The sequence below is a fragment of the Microcebus murinus genome, chromosome 11, assembly GCF_040939455.1.
Source record: "Microcebus murinus isolate Inina chromosome 11, M.murinus_Inina_mat1.0, whole genome shotgun sequence".
Lineage (NCBI taxonomy): Eukaryota > Metazoa > Chordata > Mammalia > Primates > Cheirogaleidae > Microcebus > Microcebus murinus.
Window position 1 is genome coordinate 27,432,013 of NC_134114.1, and position 19,147 is coordinate 27,451,159.

Sequence of the window (19,147 nt, forward strand, 5' to 3'; positions counted from 1 at the left end):
GGTTCAAATTTCTATTTCAATATAAGTTTGTTAAGACTATCCTTCCTCCACTATTTTACACTATAGAAAATTATAGGGTTGTGAGGAAAAAAAGATTTCCATTTACTTTCCATCACTTTGTTTAGACATTCCTCTAAGCCAGATAGCTTTGTGGAGAAGCTGAGGTCATTAGAACAGTCTATGATAATGTACCATAAACACATAAGCAGTCCTTACTTTTCAATACTTTTCTATGCGATTTTTATGCTTTCTATTAATATAAAAACTATGGTAACAATAACATTGATATAACATTTACTCTTATATATTCTTTTTTTCGTTCAATCCTTACAATAAAACTGTGGGTTCAGTATTAATTTCATTTATATTAGCAAAAGCAGATAGCACACATATCCAATTTATACTTGTTTCTCTGTTCCTTTTATGAAAGAGGAAATTTGTCTCAGAAAGGTAACAGGATTTGCATGAGTTGCTAGTCAGCAAATTGGCTGAAATTTCAATCTCAGGTTTTTGTCATTCAGGTCAGTGGGATTAATGGAATAAATTATAGTCCATAGTAGAATAGAATTCTTTCACCTAATAAAAAAATTTTTGAGGAATAAACTACTATTAATGTCATGAAATTACTCATTTACATTAAGTTAAATTACATAGATGGGCTAGGCAAGGTGGCTCACAGCCTGTAATCCTAGCACACTGGGAGGTCAAGGCAGGAGGATCACTTGAGCTCAGGAGTTCAAGACAACCTGAGCACAAACAAGACCCCGTCTCTACAAAAAATGGAAAAATTAGCTGGGCGACGTAGCACGCGCCTGTAGGCCAAGCTATTCAGAGGCTGAGGCAGGAGGATCACTTGACCCCAGGAGTTTGAGGTTACAGTGAGCTATGATGATGCCACTGCATGCACTCTAGCCAAGGCAACAGAGTGAGACTCTGTCTCAAAAAAAAATTTAAAAATCACATGTATATATTTCGCAATCATATTAGCTATTTAATCTCAGCAGCCTTTTTTTTTTTTTTTTTTTTTTTTTTTTGAGACAGAGTCTCACTTTGTTGTCCAGGCTAGAGTGAGTGCCGTGGCGTCAGCCTAGCTCACAGCAACCTCAAACTCCTGGGCTCGAGTGATCCTTCTGCCTCAGCCTCCCGAGTAGCTGGGACTACAGGCATGTGCCACTATGCCCGGCTAATTTTTTATATATATATATCAGTTGGCCAATTAATTTCTTTCTGTTTATAGTAGAGACGGAGTCTTGCTCTTGCTCAGGCTGGTTTTGAACTCCTGACCTTGAGCAATCCGCCCGCCTCGGCCTCCCAAGAGCTAGGATTACAGGCGTGAGCCACAGCGCCCGGCCTCAGCAGCCTTTTAAAGTGTGTTATTGTTACTGTCATTTTGCAGATGAGTAAAATTAGTTTAAGGAAAGCTAGGTAACTTACCTGAAGGTCATACAGTATGTACAATATAATATGGTACATATGTATTTTTATATGTACATACACACAGATGCACATATGTACTAAAATATAAGATAAAAATGCTAATAGTGACCATATCTGAGGATAGAGTTTTGAGTGATTTTTATTGCATTTGGTTTGCTTATCTCTAATAAGTCTCCTACTATTTAAAAAGTCAGCATGGGTAAGGTATTGAACACCAGAATCTAACCATGGTTAACAGTTTCAGTCTCTGGCAGTCTGCTTTACCCACCGAAAACCAGGTGCCTGACAGTATCATCTCCCTAAAAAGGGTTTGAACATGACCTTACCCTAACATTTTAATACTCAACATCATTTACACCTAACAGTGCACTTACTGGTGGTTAATAAAACCTTGGTTTTTCATCACTGGGCACTTACTAACTTTTTTCCCACTACTATACAGAAGCCAATTTACTTGTATTGTCACCTCTGCCTGAGTCACATGGGTACTGAGCTTTCTCCAGTCTTCTGGGTCTCAGCCCATGGGGAAACCAAGGGTTTGGTTTTTTTGTGTTTTTTGTTTATTGATTTTTTGCTTTATTCTTGCCAGCTCTCTTGAGTCTGGATCTTATATTTGGAGTTGAGCATTCCTGCTGCCAGGAACAACTAAAGCTGTGCTCCCATCTTGTTACCTTGGAGATCTACTCATGTCCAGAATTGGAATTTGCTATTGGACTGGTTGTTTTAATTTGCCACCCCTGTGTTTTTCCATTGCTCACTGGTTCCTTTCTGGTAATCCCAAAGCCTTCTCAGTCTCAGTTTGTAAGACAAAGATCAGGCTTCAGACTCTGCTGACCTCTTTCTGGGAGCCCTGACAATAGCCACTTTGGTAACTTAGTAAGAATGTTGACATAGTTCAATAATAAAGAAAAGTAAAGAAATAGTTCAATAGTAAAGTAAAGTAGAGATTTGATTGCATAGATCATATAAATGTCTTGGAAGGATACCAATTGATTACTTTGATGTTAATTTCTGAGGCTGTAAACAACCACATTGAATGGCTGGGTTTTTTTGCCATTGGTACAGATTATTTAAACAAAATGAAAGAAACTGAAGTTTCTCACTTACCTGAATTAAAAATATTTTGATGTTATAGTCTTCTAAATCAGTAGCTGTTATTCGTAAATTTTTGTGGTTTGCTCTTTGAATCTTCATTTGAGCCCACAGTTTGCTGTTGAGGATCAGCCTCAGACTGCCTTGATTTCGCATAACTGAAATAGGAAGGTGAGTACATCAGACAACAGAACTGTTGATGCCTTAGCCTTTCAGGGGAATTCGCTGTTTTTGAAAGCAAAGTAAATCTTGTAGTTGTTTTTCAGACTGTATGTTTACTATTAAGTTGTAATTTAACTAGATTATAACTGGTTGGTTTTCAAATTGTATTTGATTTTTATTATGTCGGAGAACTTTTTTTTTTTTTAGCTTAAGTGCTGGGGTTACATTGTTTTTACCATAATATTTAAAAGTGGTTAAAATTTTAGAATTCCTTTTAAGACCTAATGATTGGAAGAATCCAAGAATTATTTACAATGGAGAAAACTGAAACAAAAACCTTAAGTGTCCAAAATATGAAATTAGTTCAATAAATTATGGTACAACTATTTAAGAGTATATTATGAACCCATTAAGAATACTGCTGAAATATATTTATTGATGTGGAGAGATGATCATAGTATACTATGTAAAGGAAAAAATCATGTTACAAAGCAAAATAAACACAAGGATTCACAAATTTTACAATCTATGTATACATTTATGTATATAGAGAACAAAGTCCAGAAGAATGTATTCTGTTAACAGATGCTATCTCAGGAAGATAAGTCTTTAAGTGATTTTATTTATTTCTTTTATTGATCCAAATTTTCTGTTTTCTACAATAATTAGTATTACCTGCATAATAAAAAGAAAAGTTGTTTTGGGTTTGTTTTCAGTTTTGTTTGTTGTTTCTGGTTTTTTGGGGGGGGGCAGATTTGGCAGGCAGTAGAATTAAATCAGAGTAGAGAACTAGTATCTGCCTTAGGAATATTACTTGGTTGAGTTATTTAGAAACTTGTTTGTCAGTTACAGAACTGAAGATACTGTTCCTATTCTTTTTATCTGAATTTTATTCCTTACTCATTCCTGCAGCTTGATATATCAAAAACTCAACAACTATCCACATACCTGGATCCAAATTCTACCAGTGGTCTCCTCCAAAGCTTTGACCTCTCAAAATGGACCAGTAAACCCATTTATCCCACCAGATCTCTGCCTGTGCTTACTTTCAGTTCGGGCCTTTGAACAATGCCCATTGTGTCTTTTTGAATGCCAAACCTCTTGTATCTTTCAATTTGACTGGCTCCAGCTTCTGATCACCACTCTGCCTGCAGAATTCAATACATCTTTTATCCTTAGAAATTGACTCTTCATCCCAACCCCCATACCATGTTTGGAATGCCAAGGATAAATTGTGTGGCAAGTATTTTCTTTTAGGAAAATGTTTCACTTTACTAAATAATTTGCATCATATTTTTTCAAATAATAATGAGATTACTATTTAGGTGTGTGCTGGGCTCTGACATAGGGATTGTACACACATTATCTTGTTGCAGTCTCACAATCAGTAAGTCATGAACTACATCCCCATTTTAAATTGATGCTACTAGGACAGAAAGAGATTAAGAAACCTGTCCAAGGTTACCAGCTAGTCAGTGCTGGAGCCAGAACTGGAACCAATGCAGTCTAACAGAAGAGCCTACCTGAAATGGGAAGCTCCTATAGTACGTTAGGAATAATCTTATTTTTTCAATAAGCTGATTTATTGATGTGTTTTATAACATGTCTGCAGAAAATGATGTATACCTATATTAGAAATTGTACCCTGAGAAAGCATGGCTTGCTTTACAAAATGATTCCTTACTTAGTCTTGACTGTAATGTTCCACAGTCACTGCTTGCTGTGTCATTCAGTCTCAAAGTTCCTCTGCCTCTTTCAATCCAGGATTGTGTTGTTTTGTTGAATATAAAAAGCTTGCAGTTGATCTAAATGACAATTTTTAAAAATGTAAAATATATAGAAATTTTTTTCAAAGCAAATTATTTCCTATGCCATAACACTTATGTGTCTGCTCTTTTACTAGAATTACCTTTGTTAATGATTTATTTATCAACTTTTAAAATTTATTATATTTAACTTTTAAAAACATGCAATTTTTGAATAGTTCAAACATCAAAAATAAAAAGACATACAAAGTAAAAAGGCTCTCCAACCCTGGTTTCCCGTCTACCAATTTCCACCCCCACAACAGGGAACCACTGTTACTGATATTTTGTTTATCTTTCCAGAGATATTTGTATATACATGCCAATACATGTATGTTCTTCTTTTTTCTATAAATGGTATAATACCATACTTTCTGCTTTCTTACTTAAAAATCTCTCTCTATATATATGTATATATATACAAACCAACGTTTAAATTAAATTTATTATTTGAGCTATGTAATGTTATTTGAAAATAAAGGAATCGTAGAACTATTTTCATGCTTAAAAATTTTAAGAGAGAATATGAGAATGTGAATAACTAGAATGTGATACCACAGGGTACCTACTACAATTTAATGATTACTAGTGGTTCTCAAATATTGCTGTGTACAGAAATCACTTAGACAACCTGTTAACAATAGAGCATGCCAGAGCTTCACACCTAGCAATTACTTCAATAAGGCTAAAGTTAATCTAATCCAAGTGTTATGCTTTGAGACACACTTGTGTCTGTAGATCATGGGGGAAGTGAAGCGGAATAGAGAGAGCTTGGGAGAAAAGCAGATAAAGAAAGGCAAAGGGACATTCCTGCCTTGTTGAAAAATAATAAAGTTGTAGTAATCACATTTCATATGCGTATGCTGATAGTGGTACCACTGAACATTCAAATCCTATGTATGATATTGTAGTGTACATCTGTGAAATTCTTGAGTTATATCAAATTCTAAACTTTTTAAAAAGGAAAACAAAACTCCTCTTGTTGAACTGAAATCAAGTCATCATCAACATTGCAAAACCTTCAGTGTAAGTAGAATTATTTAATCATGTGATAATACTAGTTATAAAAAGCAAGTATGAAAAGTACAAAGCATGGGTCTGAAGTTATTTTAAGACAGAATCCTTGGCTGACTTCTTTCTAAGGGACTAATATGAATAGTTGTAAACTCAACAACCTATTTTCTGCAAATTATGCATATAAATACAAGAACACAACAAAATATTATTCTAATCTTTGGGAGTGTCCAGCATTTTTATTAAAACACCTTAGTCTTTGTGAAAACTATTCTGTCTGCACTTTTAAAGATGTCCCTGACAATAGTAACTTTATTCCATGTATAAGTGTTACCAGAAAGGGTAATATATGATACACAGACCTTTAACACGTTATGTTCTTCTTCCTCCCCTGTTATAACATCAATTTTCTCCAGCAAACATTTTTGTGGTGGTTGGGAAGAGAAAGCAGCAGCTGATTCAATTAAGGTTGTATTTTTAATAGAGTTTGTTCCTAAGAGAAAATGGAAGAAAAACACATAAAAGACCACATTTTCTCTACTATGAAAGTTTTTTGTTGCCCTTAACACACATCTCCTTGGCTTTTTATAATAATAAATGTTTCCAAAAATTCAAAGCACCTGAGTTTGGGTAAAATCTCCTTATTGATTCCTCCATAGAATTAAGTCAAAAAAAAGGAAAGCTTATACATCAGGTAACCATATTTATATGCTTTAATCTTTACCAAAAATTTTTGAAATGCTATATTTTTTATTTTATAGAAATTAAATGATATGAAAATCAGGAAACAAACTGCTTGAATCAAATCAAATGTTTTATAAATGAAATAATTCTTACTTGAATTTAAAGAGTTGATAGGAAATTTCAGAGTGGATTTGAGTGGTTTTTCCTTGGAATATGAATCATTTTCGGATTGAGGCTGGGTGAGTTTTTGAGTGTCCTAGGTGGGGAAAAAGATGCATCATTGCAGTAAGCCAAAAGATACTTTTGTTCTAATCTCAACACAGCAAACAAACTTAGCAGCTATGGTTTTGTTTGGGATTCCTATGTGCTGAACAAGGAATTCTTCCTTATCGTTAGAAGGTCTTGGTTCTAATCCTCAGAAAACGTAATCTAGTTATCACCAGCCTACTTCAGGCAGGATCTAGTCCTGGCGGCAATGGAAAAAGTTGTAGTGGCACAAAGGAAGGTAGCAACTGTTCCATACATACTCCCACGAGGCTAACCTGATACCCAGGAGATACAACTATCGTTTCTGTTTCAAGGTATTTTAGTATTCCCAGAAATTCACTTTTGCTATCCACTTCATGGAAAAAGGGGGAAAAAGTTATGCAGAGACCCCACTAGATGTCTCTGAGAACATCTTTGTAGAAAAAAATCCTAACTTTTCCTCCAAGGCAATTTTTGGCAACAATCACTTTTAAAGCTGCATACTTGGGGCTATGTACATCTGTTGTTACCAAGGCCCTCATGAGAAAAGACTGAGTTATGGCTAAGCCCTTTATAATAGTACATATATCCCAGCAGAACAGGGAGAATTGGAACAATGATACTTAAGAACACACGTTTATACCTTTCCCCTCACCAACTCAAGATTCTTTCACATTATTTAATTGGACATCAAGATATTCCCTTATAATTGGTAGACAAGAATGTAATTATTCCTATTTTAAGAAAATAGAAACTAAGGCACAGAAAGTTTAAATGACTTACTTTAAAAGCACATGGTCAGCCAACAAGCCAGGAGTTCATCCTGGTCCCCAAATCACAAGGTCACACGTTTACAGGATTAGAGGACAAGTATAAATCATCTCTATAGTTCTTGTTATCTTTGGGATATTACCAACAAAAGATAGGAAGCTCAGGTTTCTTTATAAGTTAAAATGCACATAGGAAATGTGCACAAGTTCCTTCTCAAACGAAATCTATTGTCCCGACTGTAGTTTATTTTTATAGGTATCTATCTCCTCCAACTAGATTATAAACACCTCTAGGGCACAGTGTCTCATTTAGCTTTGCATAACCAATTACTCAGGTGGTTTTCAAACCTGGCTGTACATTAGAATCACCTGATACTCTAGCTTACCCCACAGACATTCTGATTTAATTGGTCTGGGATGAGGCCCAGGCATGGGAAATGCTTTAAAGTGTTACCAGGTAATTCTAATATGCAGCCAAACTTGAGATCAATGCTTTCTATACCATAAGAATTCAGTACATGTTTGGTGAATTGAGTTGAATGTTAAAGTTGATCCTGTGAGGTTTGGAAAGCATTGTGTCTGACATTTTATAGAAGTTATGTTTAATCTAGTGTCAAATTTAGAAATAAATGATATGGAATAAATGTGCCTAACTACACTGCCTGGAACTTCAACCTGGAGGCTGGTCCATTCTGGTTCAGATCCAAAGGAATAGGTTAACCACTCTAGGACTGCTGCAGTTGACCTTCATTTTGGGCATGACAGAAGGGTGCCTCTAAGCCAAAAAGCTCTGATGTTACTCTTGAATTCGCATGTAGCCTGGGGCATGTCTAAAATAAACTAGATCTTAAAAATGACTGATTTATGAAAGCCCTAAAAATCTTGAAATAAACTGGCTTCATGAATTAGTTCTTTCATTCATCTGAGCCCTTACACAGGTTTTAAAATCTCTGCAGATTCCTTGGGATTCTTCATGTAACTGGTAAACCCTAAGACAAGCTAGCCCGCTGGCACTGTCTCAGCTACCATCCTGATCTGAGTGAAAGCTGGAAAAGGCCTGAAGATGTGATGGACCAGATGAAACTAGAGGCACAGTTGTTCCAGGGCTTTCGCATTGCTGTACAGTTCCCCATTGTTGCTGTCTCAGAGATCAGAACTCTGGGAAGAGCAGAGCAGCAGCTGCTTCTTCCAGAAGGATACTCAGTATTGAATAAGGATGATAGTAGTTAGTAGTTTTCACTAGACAAATATATTCCCCCTAGGGAAGTAAAGTACTATGATTTTTTTCTCTTAAAGCTAGCAAGAAAAAATTATAATAATGCTTTTTGATGTAAAAGCTTGAAGGTAGCATTGTGGTTAACTAGTAAGAACAACTTGGCAATTAATTTTAAATGCATCTTGTTTGGAAAATGCTATTGAAAACTATATTAAAATATCACCAGTTGAGTTTATTTAGCTATTGAAAATAATCCTGGGATTTCCTTGAGTGCCAGTGATCTAACATAAGTCAAAGAACTATTTCATATTTCACATGAGTAATAATGTTATAATTATACAGTTCCCTTCCTCTGTGAGTTTCTGTCTATTATTCTAACAACTAGGGCATGCTTCCCAGGAAAATCTTTCTAGTTAAACAAAATGTGCCTTCAAACCCAGGAGGTAAAAAGTATACTCCAATTTAACGTTGCTTTTAATTATCTAAAAATTTGCCTTCAGAAATTTGAAGTGACAGCTCTCCATATAATAATAAAAACATTTACCACAATCTTACCAAAACTCTTTCTACCATGTTTTCTCCAAAAACAAAGTTGAAACTGCAGCTTTTAAAAGAACATTTATCTTCATTTGGTTGACATCTAAGGAAAAAAAAAACACAAGTACTTGCTATTTTAAATATATGGATAAAGCCATTTTAAACCTTAGCAGATGAAATAATCAGATGATTTAATAGATTTATGTAAAACATAAACATCTGCTAACTTTTATCTGAAGTTAATGAAAACAAAGGAAAAACTGAGATAGGTACTTCCAGAAGTGATTGTCAAAATATTTGCCAGCTGTCACAGCACTGGCAGAGACCAGTCTTGGCTGCCTGTGCACCAGTGCAGTGGCTGTGTGATCTACCAGGAGGGCTGCCCAACCCTTACCTTTTTGTTTTTCCAGCACAGCCTATCTAATCTCTAATCTCCACTCTTTTCCCCAAGTGGCTGATGCTTTTAGCATTCAGAGATCTCCAGAGTAAAAGCAAGGCCAACCTATCTTGTCAGTTATAGTTGAGTGTGCACTGGTTTAATTTTTTTCCTCTCAGAAACATTTTTTAATATTAAAAGTGCTTTGCATGATGAAAAACTCAAAGACATTCACCCTTCTCTTTATAGATAGGTGTGCTCAGGGTTCTTCATTACATCCCCAGTGGTCACAGAAGGCAAATGCTACACAGCCTAATCGTATGAGTCAATTTATGTCCACAGCTAGATTTAGTCTTCTCTCAGATCAAACACTCCTTCATCACTGGTAATACTAATGAATACTAACTTTTCATTTTGCAGATTTATACCACTTCCTTGTTGTCTATCCAACGTATGCTAATAAATAATAATGACAAAAATAATTTTAAAAGAGGAAAAAAGAATGCCAGAGAAAGGGGAGAAAGGCTAATCTAATAACCAGATGTTGCTTAACTAAATAAAAGTTTAGCTGTACCTTTTCAAAAAGTTCTTTCTCACCCCAGTCAATGAGACAATGAAGAAAATCCAATATTAATATGATAATTAAATACTAGAGATATTTTGAAAAACATCTCAGACTTGTGTTCTTGTAAAATTTCCTTTCAAAGACAATCTTGGCAATTTATGCATACAATGTCAGAAAATTATTTTGTGAATGATTAGATTGACAAAAGAAAGCATGAAGGACAACCCTTCTGTTTTCTCATTATTAACTTACCCTCCTGATGTTGCACCTAAAAAATGCTGGTTAGTAGACAGCTGGACTGAAATTCTGGCACTTGGTAAATTTTCACTTAGCAAATAGGAATTCTCCTCAGAAACCTGAAAGTAAAAAAAAAAAAAATCCATCAAAAATTTCATTAAAATTGCCTTAGTATAGGAGCACCAGAGAAGGAAACAATAATTATAATTAAATATATGGAAAGCTTACTATGTTCAAGTGCTGCCCTATGTGTTTTATGTACATTGTCTCATTTACCTCTCACAACTCTGTACACTTTGTACTTCTATTATCCACATTTTACAGATGAGTAAACTGACTCAAAAAGCTTAAATATAGGCCGGGCGCGGTGGCTCACGCCTGTAATCCTAGCTCTCTGGGAGGCCGAGGCGGGTGGATTGCTCGAAGTCAGGAGTTCAAAACCAGCCTGAGCAAGAGCAAGACCCCGCCTCTACTATAAATAGAAAGAAATTAATTGGCCAACTGATATATATATATATATATAAAAAATTAGCCGGGCATGGTGACGCATGCCTGTAGTCCCAGCTACTCGGGAGGCTGAGGCAGGAGGATCGCTTGAGCCCAGGAGTTTGAGGTTGCTGTGAGCTAGGCTGACGCCATGGCACTCATTCTAGCCTGGACAACAAAGTGAGACTCTGTCTCAAAAAAAAAAAAAAAAAAAAAAAAAAAAAAAAAAAAAAAGCTTAAATATGGCTAATTTGCCCAAGTCACATATAAAGGAGGTGTGTTTGACACTAGACACTGCACGTAATATTCATGAATCCCACTAATTTTTGTCATTTTTACCTTTTTAGCCAAATGGAGTTAATTCTCACTTCTGTATTAGCAAAGTTATCTTTAAGGACTATTTAATCCCTGGAAATATCTTAAGAGCTTCACCCTCACGGTCACCCAGTGTGAGAGAAAACCCTACTCATTTCTTCATCCCGAAATTTTTGACTGGTAACTTAATCTACTTTTGATGCATAACATGTAATCAAAATTTTGAGCTATACTTTATATTACATGCCATTCCAAAATAAAATTCAATTTAATAACATTTCAGAAATTAGTCAACACAGTTTTTCTTACCTACTTTGAAACAAATTAAACAACATGCATCACTTCTTAAATAGATAAAAGAAAGAACTTATGTAACATAGTGATGATTATTACATTATATTTAAATGAAAACTTTTATGAATATACTATGTATAATTAAAAACATATTTACTTTAAAATCACATATGGCATGCATAAATGATGAAATGATTTTTAAATTCATAATGGGTCTCACTAAATCATGTCTTGCAAAGAAAGGGGTTTGGAAATATAAAAATGTTGGTAAATGCTGACCAAGTTCAACTCTTTCACTTATTAAAAAAAAGTATGTTGGGTGGGTGCTTTGTTTGGATAAGCATAGTTAGATAGTGGCAGAGGCAGGTTTAGTACCAATCTGATACTTTTTACAATTCCATGTGTCACTGTCCTTATGTTCACTATGGGAAAACACAACAAAACAAAACTATGTGACCAAATCTCAGTAGTTTAGCTGGAAACAAATGACTGATGGAATAACTCTTGAATTCTAACCTATCTGTCTCGTATCCTATTCCCCTCAAGTGTCTGCTTCTGCTGGAAGACACAGCTATCACTATGGCAACAGAATAGACCCCCAAACCCATACCTGCATGGCTGGAACAAATGAATGTCTCCTTAGGCCTAAAATGAGTGATTCAGATATACAACAGTTGGAAGAGAGAATCCTTATCTGTCCCTGGAGTCTTCTCAGACCTTCTTAATTACTGTTCAGGGAGCTCTCCACTCCTGTTATTCACGAAGATGGGTCTGGAATGAATCCCTGGTATGACTTAAACTGGCAAAGCCACAATGTGATGTCAACCAGTTGGAGATGTAGAACATTCCTCTTCCTTTTTCAACTACCGACTCTGGCTCCCGCCCACCTCATTGCTCCCCTGATTCTTGCAGGTGGTCCGGTGCTCTGGGGAACAAGACACCCTGATTCCCACCGCCTGGTACACTGAGCTTTACAACTTAGGAGACACCACAATAATTGTTCCAGGGAACAACTCTCCAATTTAAGAGGACAAGTTTAGTAAGTTACAAAGGACTTTTTTGCTATTTATTCCTGTGTTTCTTGAGCCTAGCAGCTCTTTAGCAACGGAACAAAGCTTAGGCAACCCCTAATTCTGGATGTGGGAGCCTAACACAACATACAAAAAGAAGGATGAGGGATTGAGGTCAGTCTGACTGTTGAGGGTTTTCTTACCTTATTTTTTGCTTTTTCTTTAGTCCTACAGGATTCCAACACACTGCCATGTCCAAATGTTTTTCTTACTTTTTCACAGCTTTGAACTTGAGGTGGCTGCAAAATAGCAGGTCTGAGAACATGTTCAGAATGCTTCACAGGACCTTAAAATAATAGAATTTAAAAATCAATGTATTTTTAATGAAATACTCTTTTTCTATTTCTAGCTAATATAATGCTTATTTTCTAAAGCCATGATTAAATGAGGAACTAATGTTAATTAACCAAAGTCAAAATAGTTCTTTTTTTTTTTTTTTTTTGAGACAGAGTCTCGCTTTTGTTGCCCAGGCTAGAGTGAGTGCCGTGGCGTCAGCCTAGCTCACAGCAACCTCAAACTCCTGGGCTCAAGCAATCCTCCTGCCTCAGCCTCCTGAGTAGCTGGGACTACAGGCACGCGCCACCATGCCCGGCTAATTTTATATATATATATTAGTTGGCCAATTAATTTCTTTCTATTTTTATAGTAGAGACAGGGTCTCGCTCAGGCTGGTTTTGAACTCCTAACCTTGAGCAATCCGCCTGCCTCGGCCTCCCAGAGTGCTAGGATTACAAGCGTGAGCCACCACGCCCGGCCTCAAAATAGTTCTTGAATTGCCTACTACTCACTCTTTGCCTAGCTTTTGACCAATAACTATTCATTTTTATTATGGGACCTGGCTTACCAAATAATTCCTTCATGTTTTGTCACCCCACCCTACCTCCACACGCCCCAACACACATATATATAAGCAGATTAAAATATAAATAGTAAAATGTAAAATTTATGGCACTTTTGAAAGAGAAGTTGCATACCTTGTTCTGCACTGTTTTCATCAACATTACTTTGCACACGAATTGATGTCATAAAAACGTTGTTTTTCCTCACTGTAAGAAAAGACATTTAAAATTTTTTAAATCTACGAGTTTCTACACTATTTGGCATTTAACAAGTCTATTCCAAACTCACCAGTAGATGTCGCTGTCAGCACTAATAGAGTAATAAGCAGTGCGCATTACAGCGCTGGTTCTACTAAAATGGGATTGGCAGATAAATTCCACTACATAGCGTGCTCTTTACTCTCAGAAATCTAACAGAAAATTAGGTCATTAATGGAAAGGGCAGCCTTCTTGAGAATCATGAAATAGTGTACTGTGAGAAATTCTACATATTATAAAATCTGAATTGTTAATTAACCTTGTGTGCATTGATACATAGCTCTTATAGAATATTATGAAATTCTTAACAAAATCTGCCCTCTCCGCTTTGATGAATATACCTGAAGAGAGAAGTAAAGTTGGCCATTCTGCTATGTTATTTTTTATAAGTGTGTTGGCGGGGTAAGACTGTGGTGGGGACTGCAAGCCTAGAATTTCTATGCATTTCAAAGGGATCTTCTCCGGATTGCAAACTGCAGGAACAGTAACCTTTGGCATTTGATTAACAAAGGTGAGAAAAGAGTAAGAATGACTGCTTCAAAGTATTTTTCAGAATGTTATGACATTATAAAGGTTGGAGTAGAATTGCTTCTCTAATTCAAGGTTCAATGTAATGGTTTATTATGATCTTCATTATTCAAAACTGACAATAAATGGGCCATAGTTTTCTCCTCTCCAATACTAACAACATTTTGCATAACATAAAATAGAATGGTGCTTATGGATATCAATGTTTCCTTATTCATTCTTTGCGTGTGTCCAGTAAAAAATAAATGAATTCAAATGAATTGAAGCAGTTGTCTAAATAACTTAAAGCTGTTCCTTTGTTTTATGCACAAATAAAACAGAACACCTTTGCCTTTGGGATTAGGACCTCTATTTCTCTTTCTGTAGCTTGTTAGTCGAGTTAAAATGGGCCCATTGAGCTGGAAAGTATCTCTTCTGGGTTTAAAAGATGCCTGACATACTGTTGCTCAGTCATGCTTGGAGTTATTAATAAGAATATAGATTAATTCATTTAAAAACAAATGTCATTGGTAGAAGGGGATCAGTTCAAATGAAGTGAATAGTTTGTATCTTTTATTTCTCAGTGGCAAACTTAACTTGGAAAAGGCAGTTGATTGTTCAGAAATAAAAACGCACAAGAATAGAATCATCATTTATTTATCTATTATTTATTTATTTATTATTTTGTTTTTAGAGACAGGCACTTGCTATGTTTCCCAGATTGGCCTTGAACTCGTAGGTTCAAGTGATCCTCCTGCCTCAGCCTCCCGAATAGCTGGAACTACAGGTGCCACAGTGCCCATTCTGCACATCATTTTAATGTGCAGAAAGTGCCAAACATTTCAAATATTTTATTATAATAAAATAGTCTTCATTAGCAAAACATTACAAATTTCAAGTAAAGAGAAGTAATATTTTAATTAGTGAAAAGTTTAATGGAATCCTATCCTAAACTTTGGAAGATGAAGCTAAAGCATAGTTCCATGTTTCAAGCACTACGTATGTTATAAACTATGTAGATGGACAATAATAAGTAAAATAGTGCAAATTGCTTTTATTGTTATAGGGCTGCGTTATAAAAAATAATGCTATCATAAACATGAATTCCTTGAAAACATCAAGTTCTAACTTCCTACCAGAAGAAAACATATATGCTACCTGAATTTGTGAAGTTGGAATTCATAAGGTGTTCTTCCCTGCACATTTTGCTAAGGCAACTATTTGATTTGTTGCTAAAATGTCAGCATTTTATGATAGCTGAGAAATAAAACTCCTCACTGAGAATGATTTTGAGAAGTCAGAGTGTCAAACTTAAGGTTTTAGGACCTCTTTATTACTAGGCCCAGAAGGGGGGGAAGGTTGGGAGGTCACTGAAGGATTAAGATCTCATTCGCTTCTGAGACAGGGTTGACACTAAAAGCAGATTGCAAACTAAAGTCAATAAGAAAGTGGGTTTTTTGCTTTAATTTAAATTTTTTCTGATTTGGAAGAATTTGTGTATCATAATTTAGAAAAATCGTTATGTTTTTATCAATAAAAATAAAGAGTGCCTCTGGTGAGGATGATAAACTAATTTCCATTCAATTCAATACATATTTCTTGAGTGCTCATGTGTAAGACACTGTATCAGGCATGAAGATGACCTGGAGGAACTCACAGTAGAGAAGACAGAGATTTCCATAGGTAGCTACATTACAAGGCCAAAGGCAATAGGGCCCATTATAAAAGGAATCACTGGAGAGCTTTGAGTGTAGAAGAGAAGCAAAGTGACTGATTTACTCAGAATATGGGGTATGATAAAGTTCTTTTTAAAGGGTAGATGGGTGCTTTAAAAATGGCCATTTACTCTAATTACAAAGTTAATACAGGCTCAATGCAGAAGCTTTGGAAACAAAGCAAAATACAAAAGCACAGAGAGTGTGTTGGGTAGGGAGGGTGGGTAGAGGGACCAAATTCCTTGTAATTCCACTACCTAAGGTAACCACTGCTAACATTGTGGCTTATGTCATTTCACTATTTTTTCCTATGCTGATAAATGGAATTTTTAAATATTGGTTCACTGGCCAATACATTTTATAGCATGTTGTTTTCACATAACAATATGCCAAACTACTCAGTGGAGAGAATTTTAACATTACCCTTTTGAAAAGTTTCTTAGTAATCTCACATTCAGAAGAAACATAACAGTCAACAATCAACAGCCAAGGCTATACCTACCTCCCTGGGACTGAGAATCTGTAGTATGCAAAGTAAAAGATGAAGACCGTACACGCTTTCTTGAAAAACCGTTACATTCTGTAAGAAATTCAATGTAAAGGGTAAAATTGCTACAATAACAAATTATCTTCAATCCACAATATGGCAGGATAAGCAGAATTTCCTTTTGCCTGCATAGATCATCATTTGAAAACACATTAACTCCTGAAGCACAATTTTAAATACTGGTTGGTGATTATAATCCCATAGGCATTTAGTACTAGTATGAAATGCCTAGTATGAAAAATTAGAAATGAGTGGCTTCAGCAAAAAAATTATATGTGCATCTGAGGTTCTACTGAGACTGCTTCTGGTAGGCTAAGGAACAGGCAGTAGAGAATAATGAAATTTAGTCATTAACATCTGTGTTCTCAAGAACCTACATATTATCTTTCAAAACAAAAGCCAATCTACTTGTGTGTCTAAAAACAAGGAAAACCATTAAGTTTTACATAGCCTATACCACATGACAAAATGCCTCTGCCTGCTTATTTCCTTGGGATAAAGATTGATTTTGGAATACAGAGCGTAAATCATTACCGAGTTCTGCTGCTTCATACAGGGTATCTTCTGCAGGTCTCTGAAGAGAAAGAAAGCTGCTGATGAGAGCTGAGTATGTGCTATATTTATATCAGATTCCCACCCTGCCATTTTACAGAATTCTCAGAAGCCAGGCCTCTTCAGCCCAGCCAGGACAAAGCAGCTCACCTTTATTCACTAAGGCACATACTCAAGAAAAATCAAAAGTCTGGTATAGCAGTTTATGCTTCATTGACTACAGAATCACTTGTGCGAGTCTGTTCGAGTGGAGATTTTGAGGCGCTGACAATCAAGATTCTGAAATGGTTGGTCTAGGGTGGGGCTCTGAAATCTGCTTTTTTAACAAGGTCTTGGAGGTTGATTTTTTTCTTTAGTTTCATTTGTTTTGGGGTAGTAGGGTAAATTTCCTGCATGAGTAAGAATGAATACCAAAAAAAAAAAAATAGTATTCAAATAAGTTAAAGTGAGAATGCTACTAATCTTAACTGTTTGTCTTTTATAGCAGATGGTTTTAGTATGATGCTGAAAAAGCAGGATCCGTGAGATTCCTTTTAACATCAAATCTCACAGTTTAGAATTTATTTTATACTCAGTTTTAGGCTAGGTTGGTTGGGGGGTTGGCATGAGGGGTCTTAGCCCCCTAATCTTTTTCAGCCCCTTCCCTTTTCAAGTTACTCCAAATAAACATATTAATTATAGTAAAACAGCATGTTCTCTGTTTTACTATAATAAGTAGCCTCTGGTTTCCCATTTCAGCCACATTGATATCTATAAATCCTGACTATATAAATATTCCAGAGGCACTCCTCTGCTCAACGAACAACAGGATAAATCCATGCACAGTGATATCTTTTAGTATAACTAGCTTCTTGAAATACAATTTTCTTCATCAAAGTAAAATTAAAGAAAAGTAGTTTGACCTTACCTTAAAAGTTTGCTCTCCCTTTTCAAAAACAAATACTGGTTGAGCAATGACAGATTTTTCTGTAAAGGAAAAAGAACAGGCAAGAAATTAAAGCATTTCTAACACCAACTAAAAGTACTTTAAGAAATTTTTGATTTTATTTTCCCGGCCTTGGAGTAAAATAAATCCAAGCTGTTTTATGTGGATACTATAAATTGCATACTTATACACAATATAACAGTTAATCACCTTAATTAATACTTAGAGAAAGTGATAGTATGTTTCCATAAATAAATAATCCTATTAAAAGAACATGCTTGAAGTATTTAAGGAAAACAAAATATAATTAGCTGCCTTTCAAGTCTCATCAGGACATAGTGATTAACACATTAAGAATAAAAAGTTTCAGTGGGTGAAAAACCTCATCTGTGAATAGTACTTCTACTTGGATTGGATCTTAAAGTATTAACAATATAGATGTACTGCATTACATCCTTAAAATAATCTATAAATAATTCATATTTTCTTTACTAGTCATATACTAAACTATATTTTCAATATTTAGAATAGAAATTAGTCTTACACAGTGTTGTAAAGTACATAAAGTTTGTCTTCAGCCCTGCCAGCCTTATTAATCTTTTATATTTTCCTATCTTAGGTAAGATATTATTAATAGAGAGAAATTCATTCACATTAGGGTATACATGACTGAAAATAGCTTTAAATATCAGCACTTCAGAATTCTTAGGAAATATATGGAAATTAAGAGCTTGGGTTCTGGAGTTAGATAGGCATGCATTAATATGTAAGTTCCACCACTAATTGGCTATAGACTTTGGGAAACTTAATATGTCTGTACCTTAATTTCCTCATCTGAAAAAAAAAAGAAAATTATAACAGTACTTACCTTATAAAGTTTATATGAAGATTAAATGAGATTTTCAGATATAATTATTTAGATTTTATCAAGAACACAAAAGCCTTAAAGAAAAGATATTAAATATTTGGCCTTCCAACAACCCCCATTCCCAAACTCATAGCTATTGTTGCTAAGTGATGACAACACATTTCCTGACGAGCCCAAATAAGACCTGAGAACTTTCTCATTATAGCAACCATTAGTAATATATTGTCTTGGCATACACTCAGGTAATTTGCCATTCCTGAGCTGAATAAATAAAGCTCTAGCTGTGGAATTTCAAGAAACTACTGGACAATTGCATCTTTTAAATGCCAGAAAGGGATTCCCTATTTCCCCACAATCTTATCCCATAAGTGAGTGTCATAAACTCTGAGAGAACACCCTTTGTGAATCTCTTGGTGCCATGTGAACTTGGGCACCTTCCTCTAGTCCAGTGAGATTATAAATAAACTGTTCAGTATGCAGGTGCTTGCCATGCTGTTTGCCCTTTGAGTCAAGTGATCTCCAGCAGAAAATGCTCAATAACATATTAGCATTCCTATCCTTATGAAACTACAGTTAAATTCTTTGTTCTTTCTCAGAACAAGCTCCTTTTCCAACAAGTACATTAGATTT

At 35.4% G+C, this 19,147-nt stretch overlaps 1 protein-coding gene across 1 annotated transcript in view; it reads right to left on the minus strand.

Moving 5' to 3' along the window:
• RANBP3L (RAN binding protein 3 like) overlaps window positions 1-19,147 on the minus strand; it is a 41,520-nt gene that overhangs the window by 3,997 nt on the left and 18,376 nt on the right. Inside the window, exons 2-12 of the mRNA XM_012736440.3 lie at window positions 17,632-17,690; window positions 16,707-16,746; window positions 16,128-16,205; window positions 13,281-13,352; window positions 12,450-12,592; window positions 10,157-10,260; window positions 8,982-9,066; window positions 6,348-6,450; window positions 5,873-6,003; window positions 4,376-4,496; window positions 2,545-2,687 (exon numbers count right to left, since the gene is read on the minus strand). Of these exons, the coding sequence (XP_012591894.2) occupies window positions 2,545-2,687; window positions 4,376-4,496; window positions 5,873-6,003; window positions 6,348-6,450; window positions 8,982-9,066; window positions 10,157-10,260; window positions 12,450-12,592; window positions 13,281-13,352; window positions 16,128-16,205; window positions 16,707-16,746; window positions 17,632-17,690 (1,079 nt within the window). The remainder of the gene's footprint in view (window positions 1-2,544; window positions 2,688-4,375; window positions 4,497-5,872; window positions 6,004-6,347; window positions 6,451-8,981; window positions 9,067-10,156; window positions 10,261-12,449; window positions 12,593-13,280; window positions 13,353-16,127; window positions 16,206-16,706; window positions 16,747-17,631; window positions 17,691-19,147) is intronic.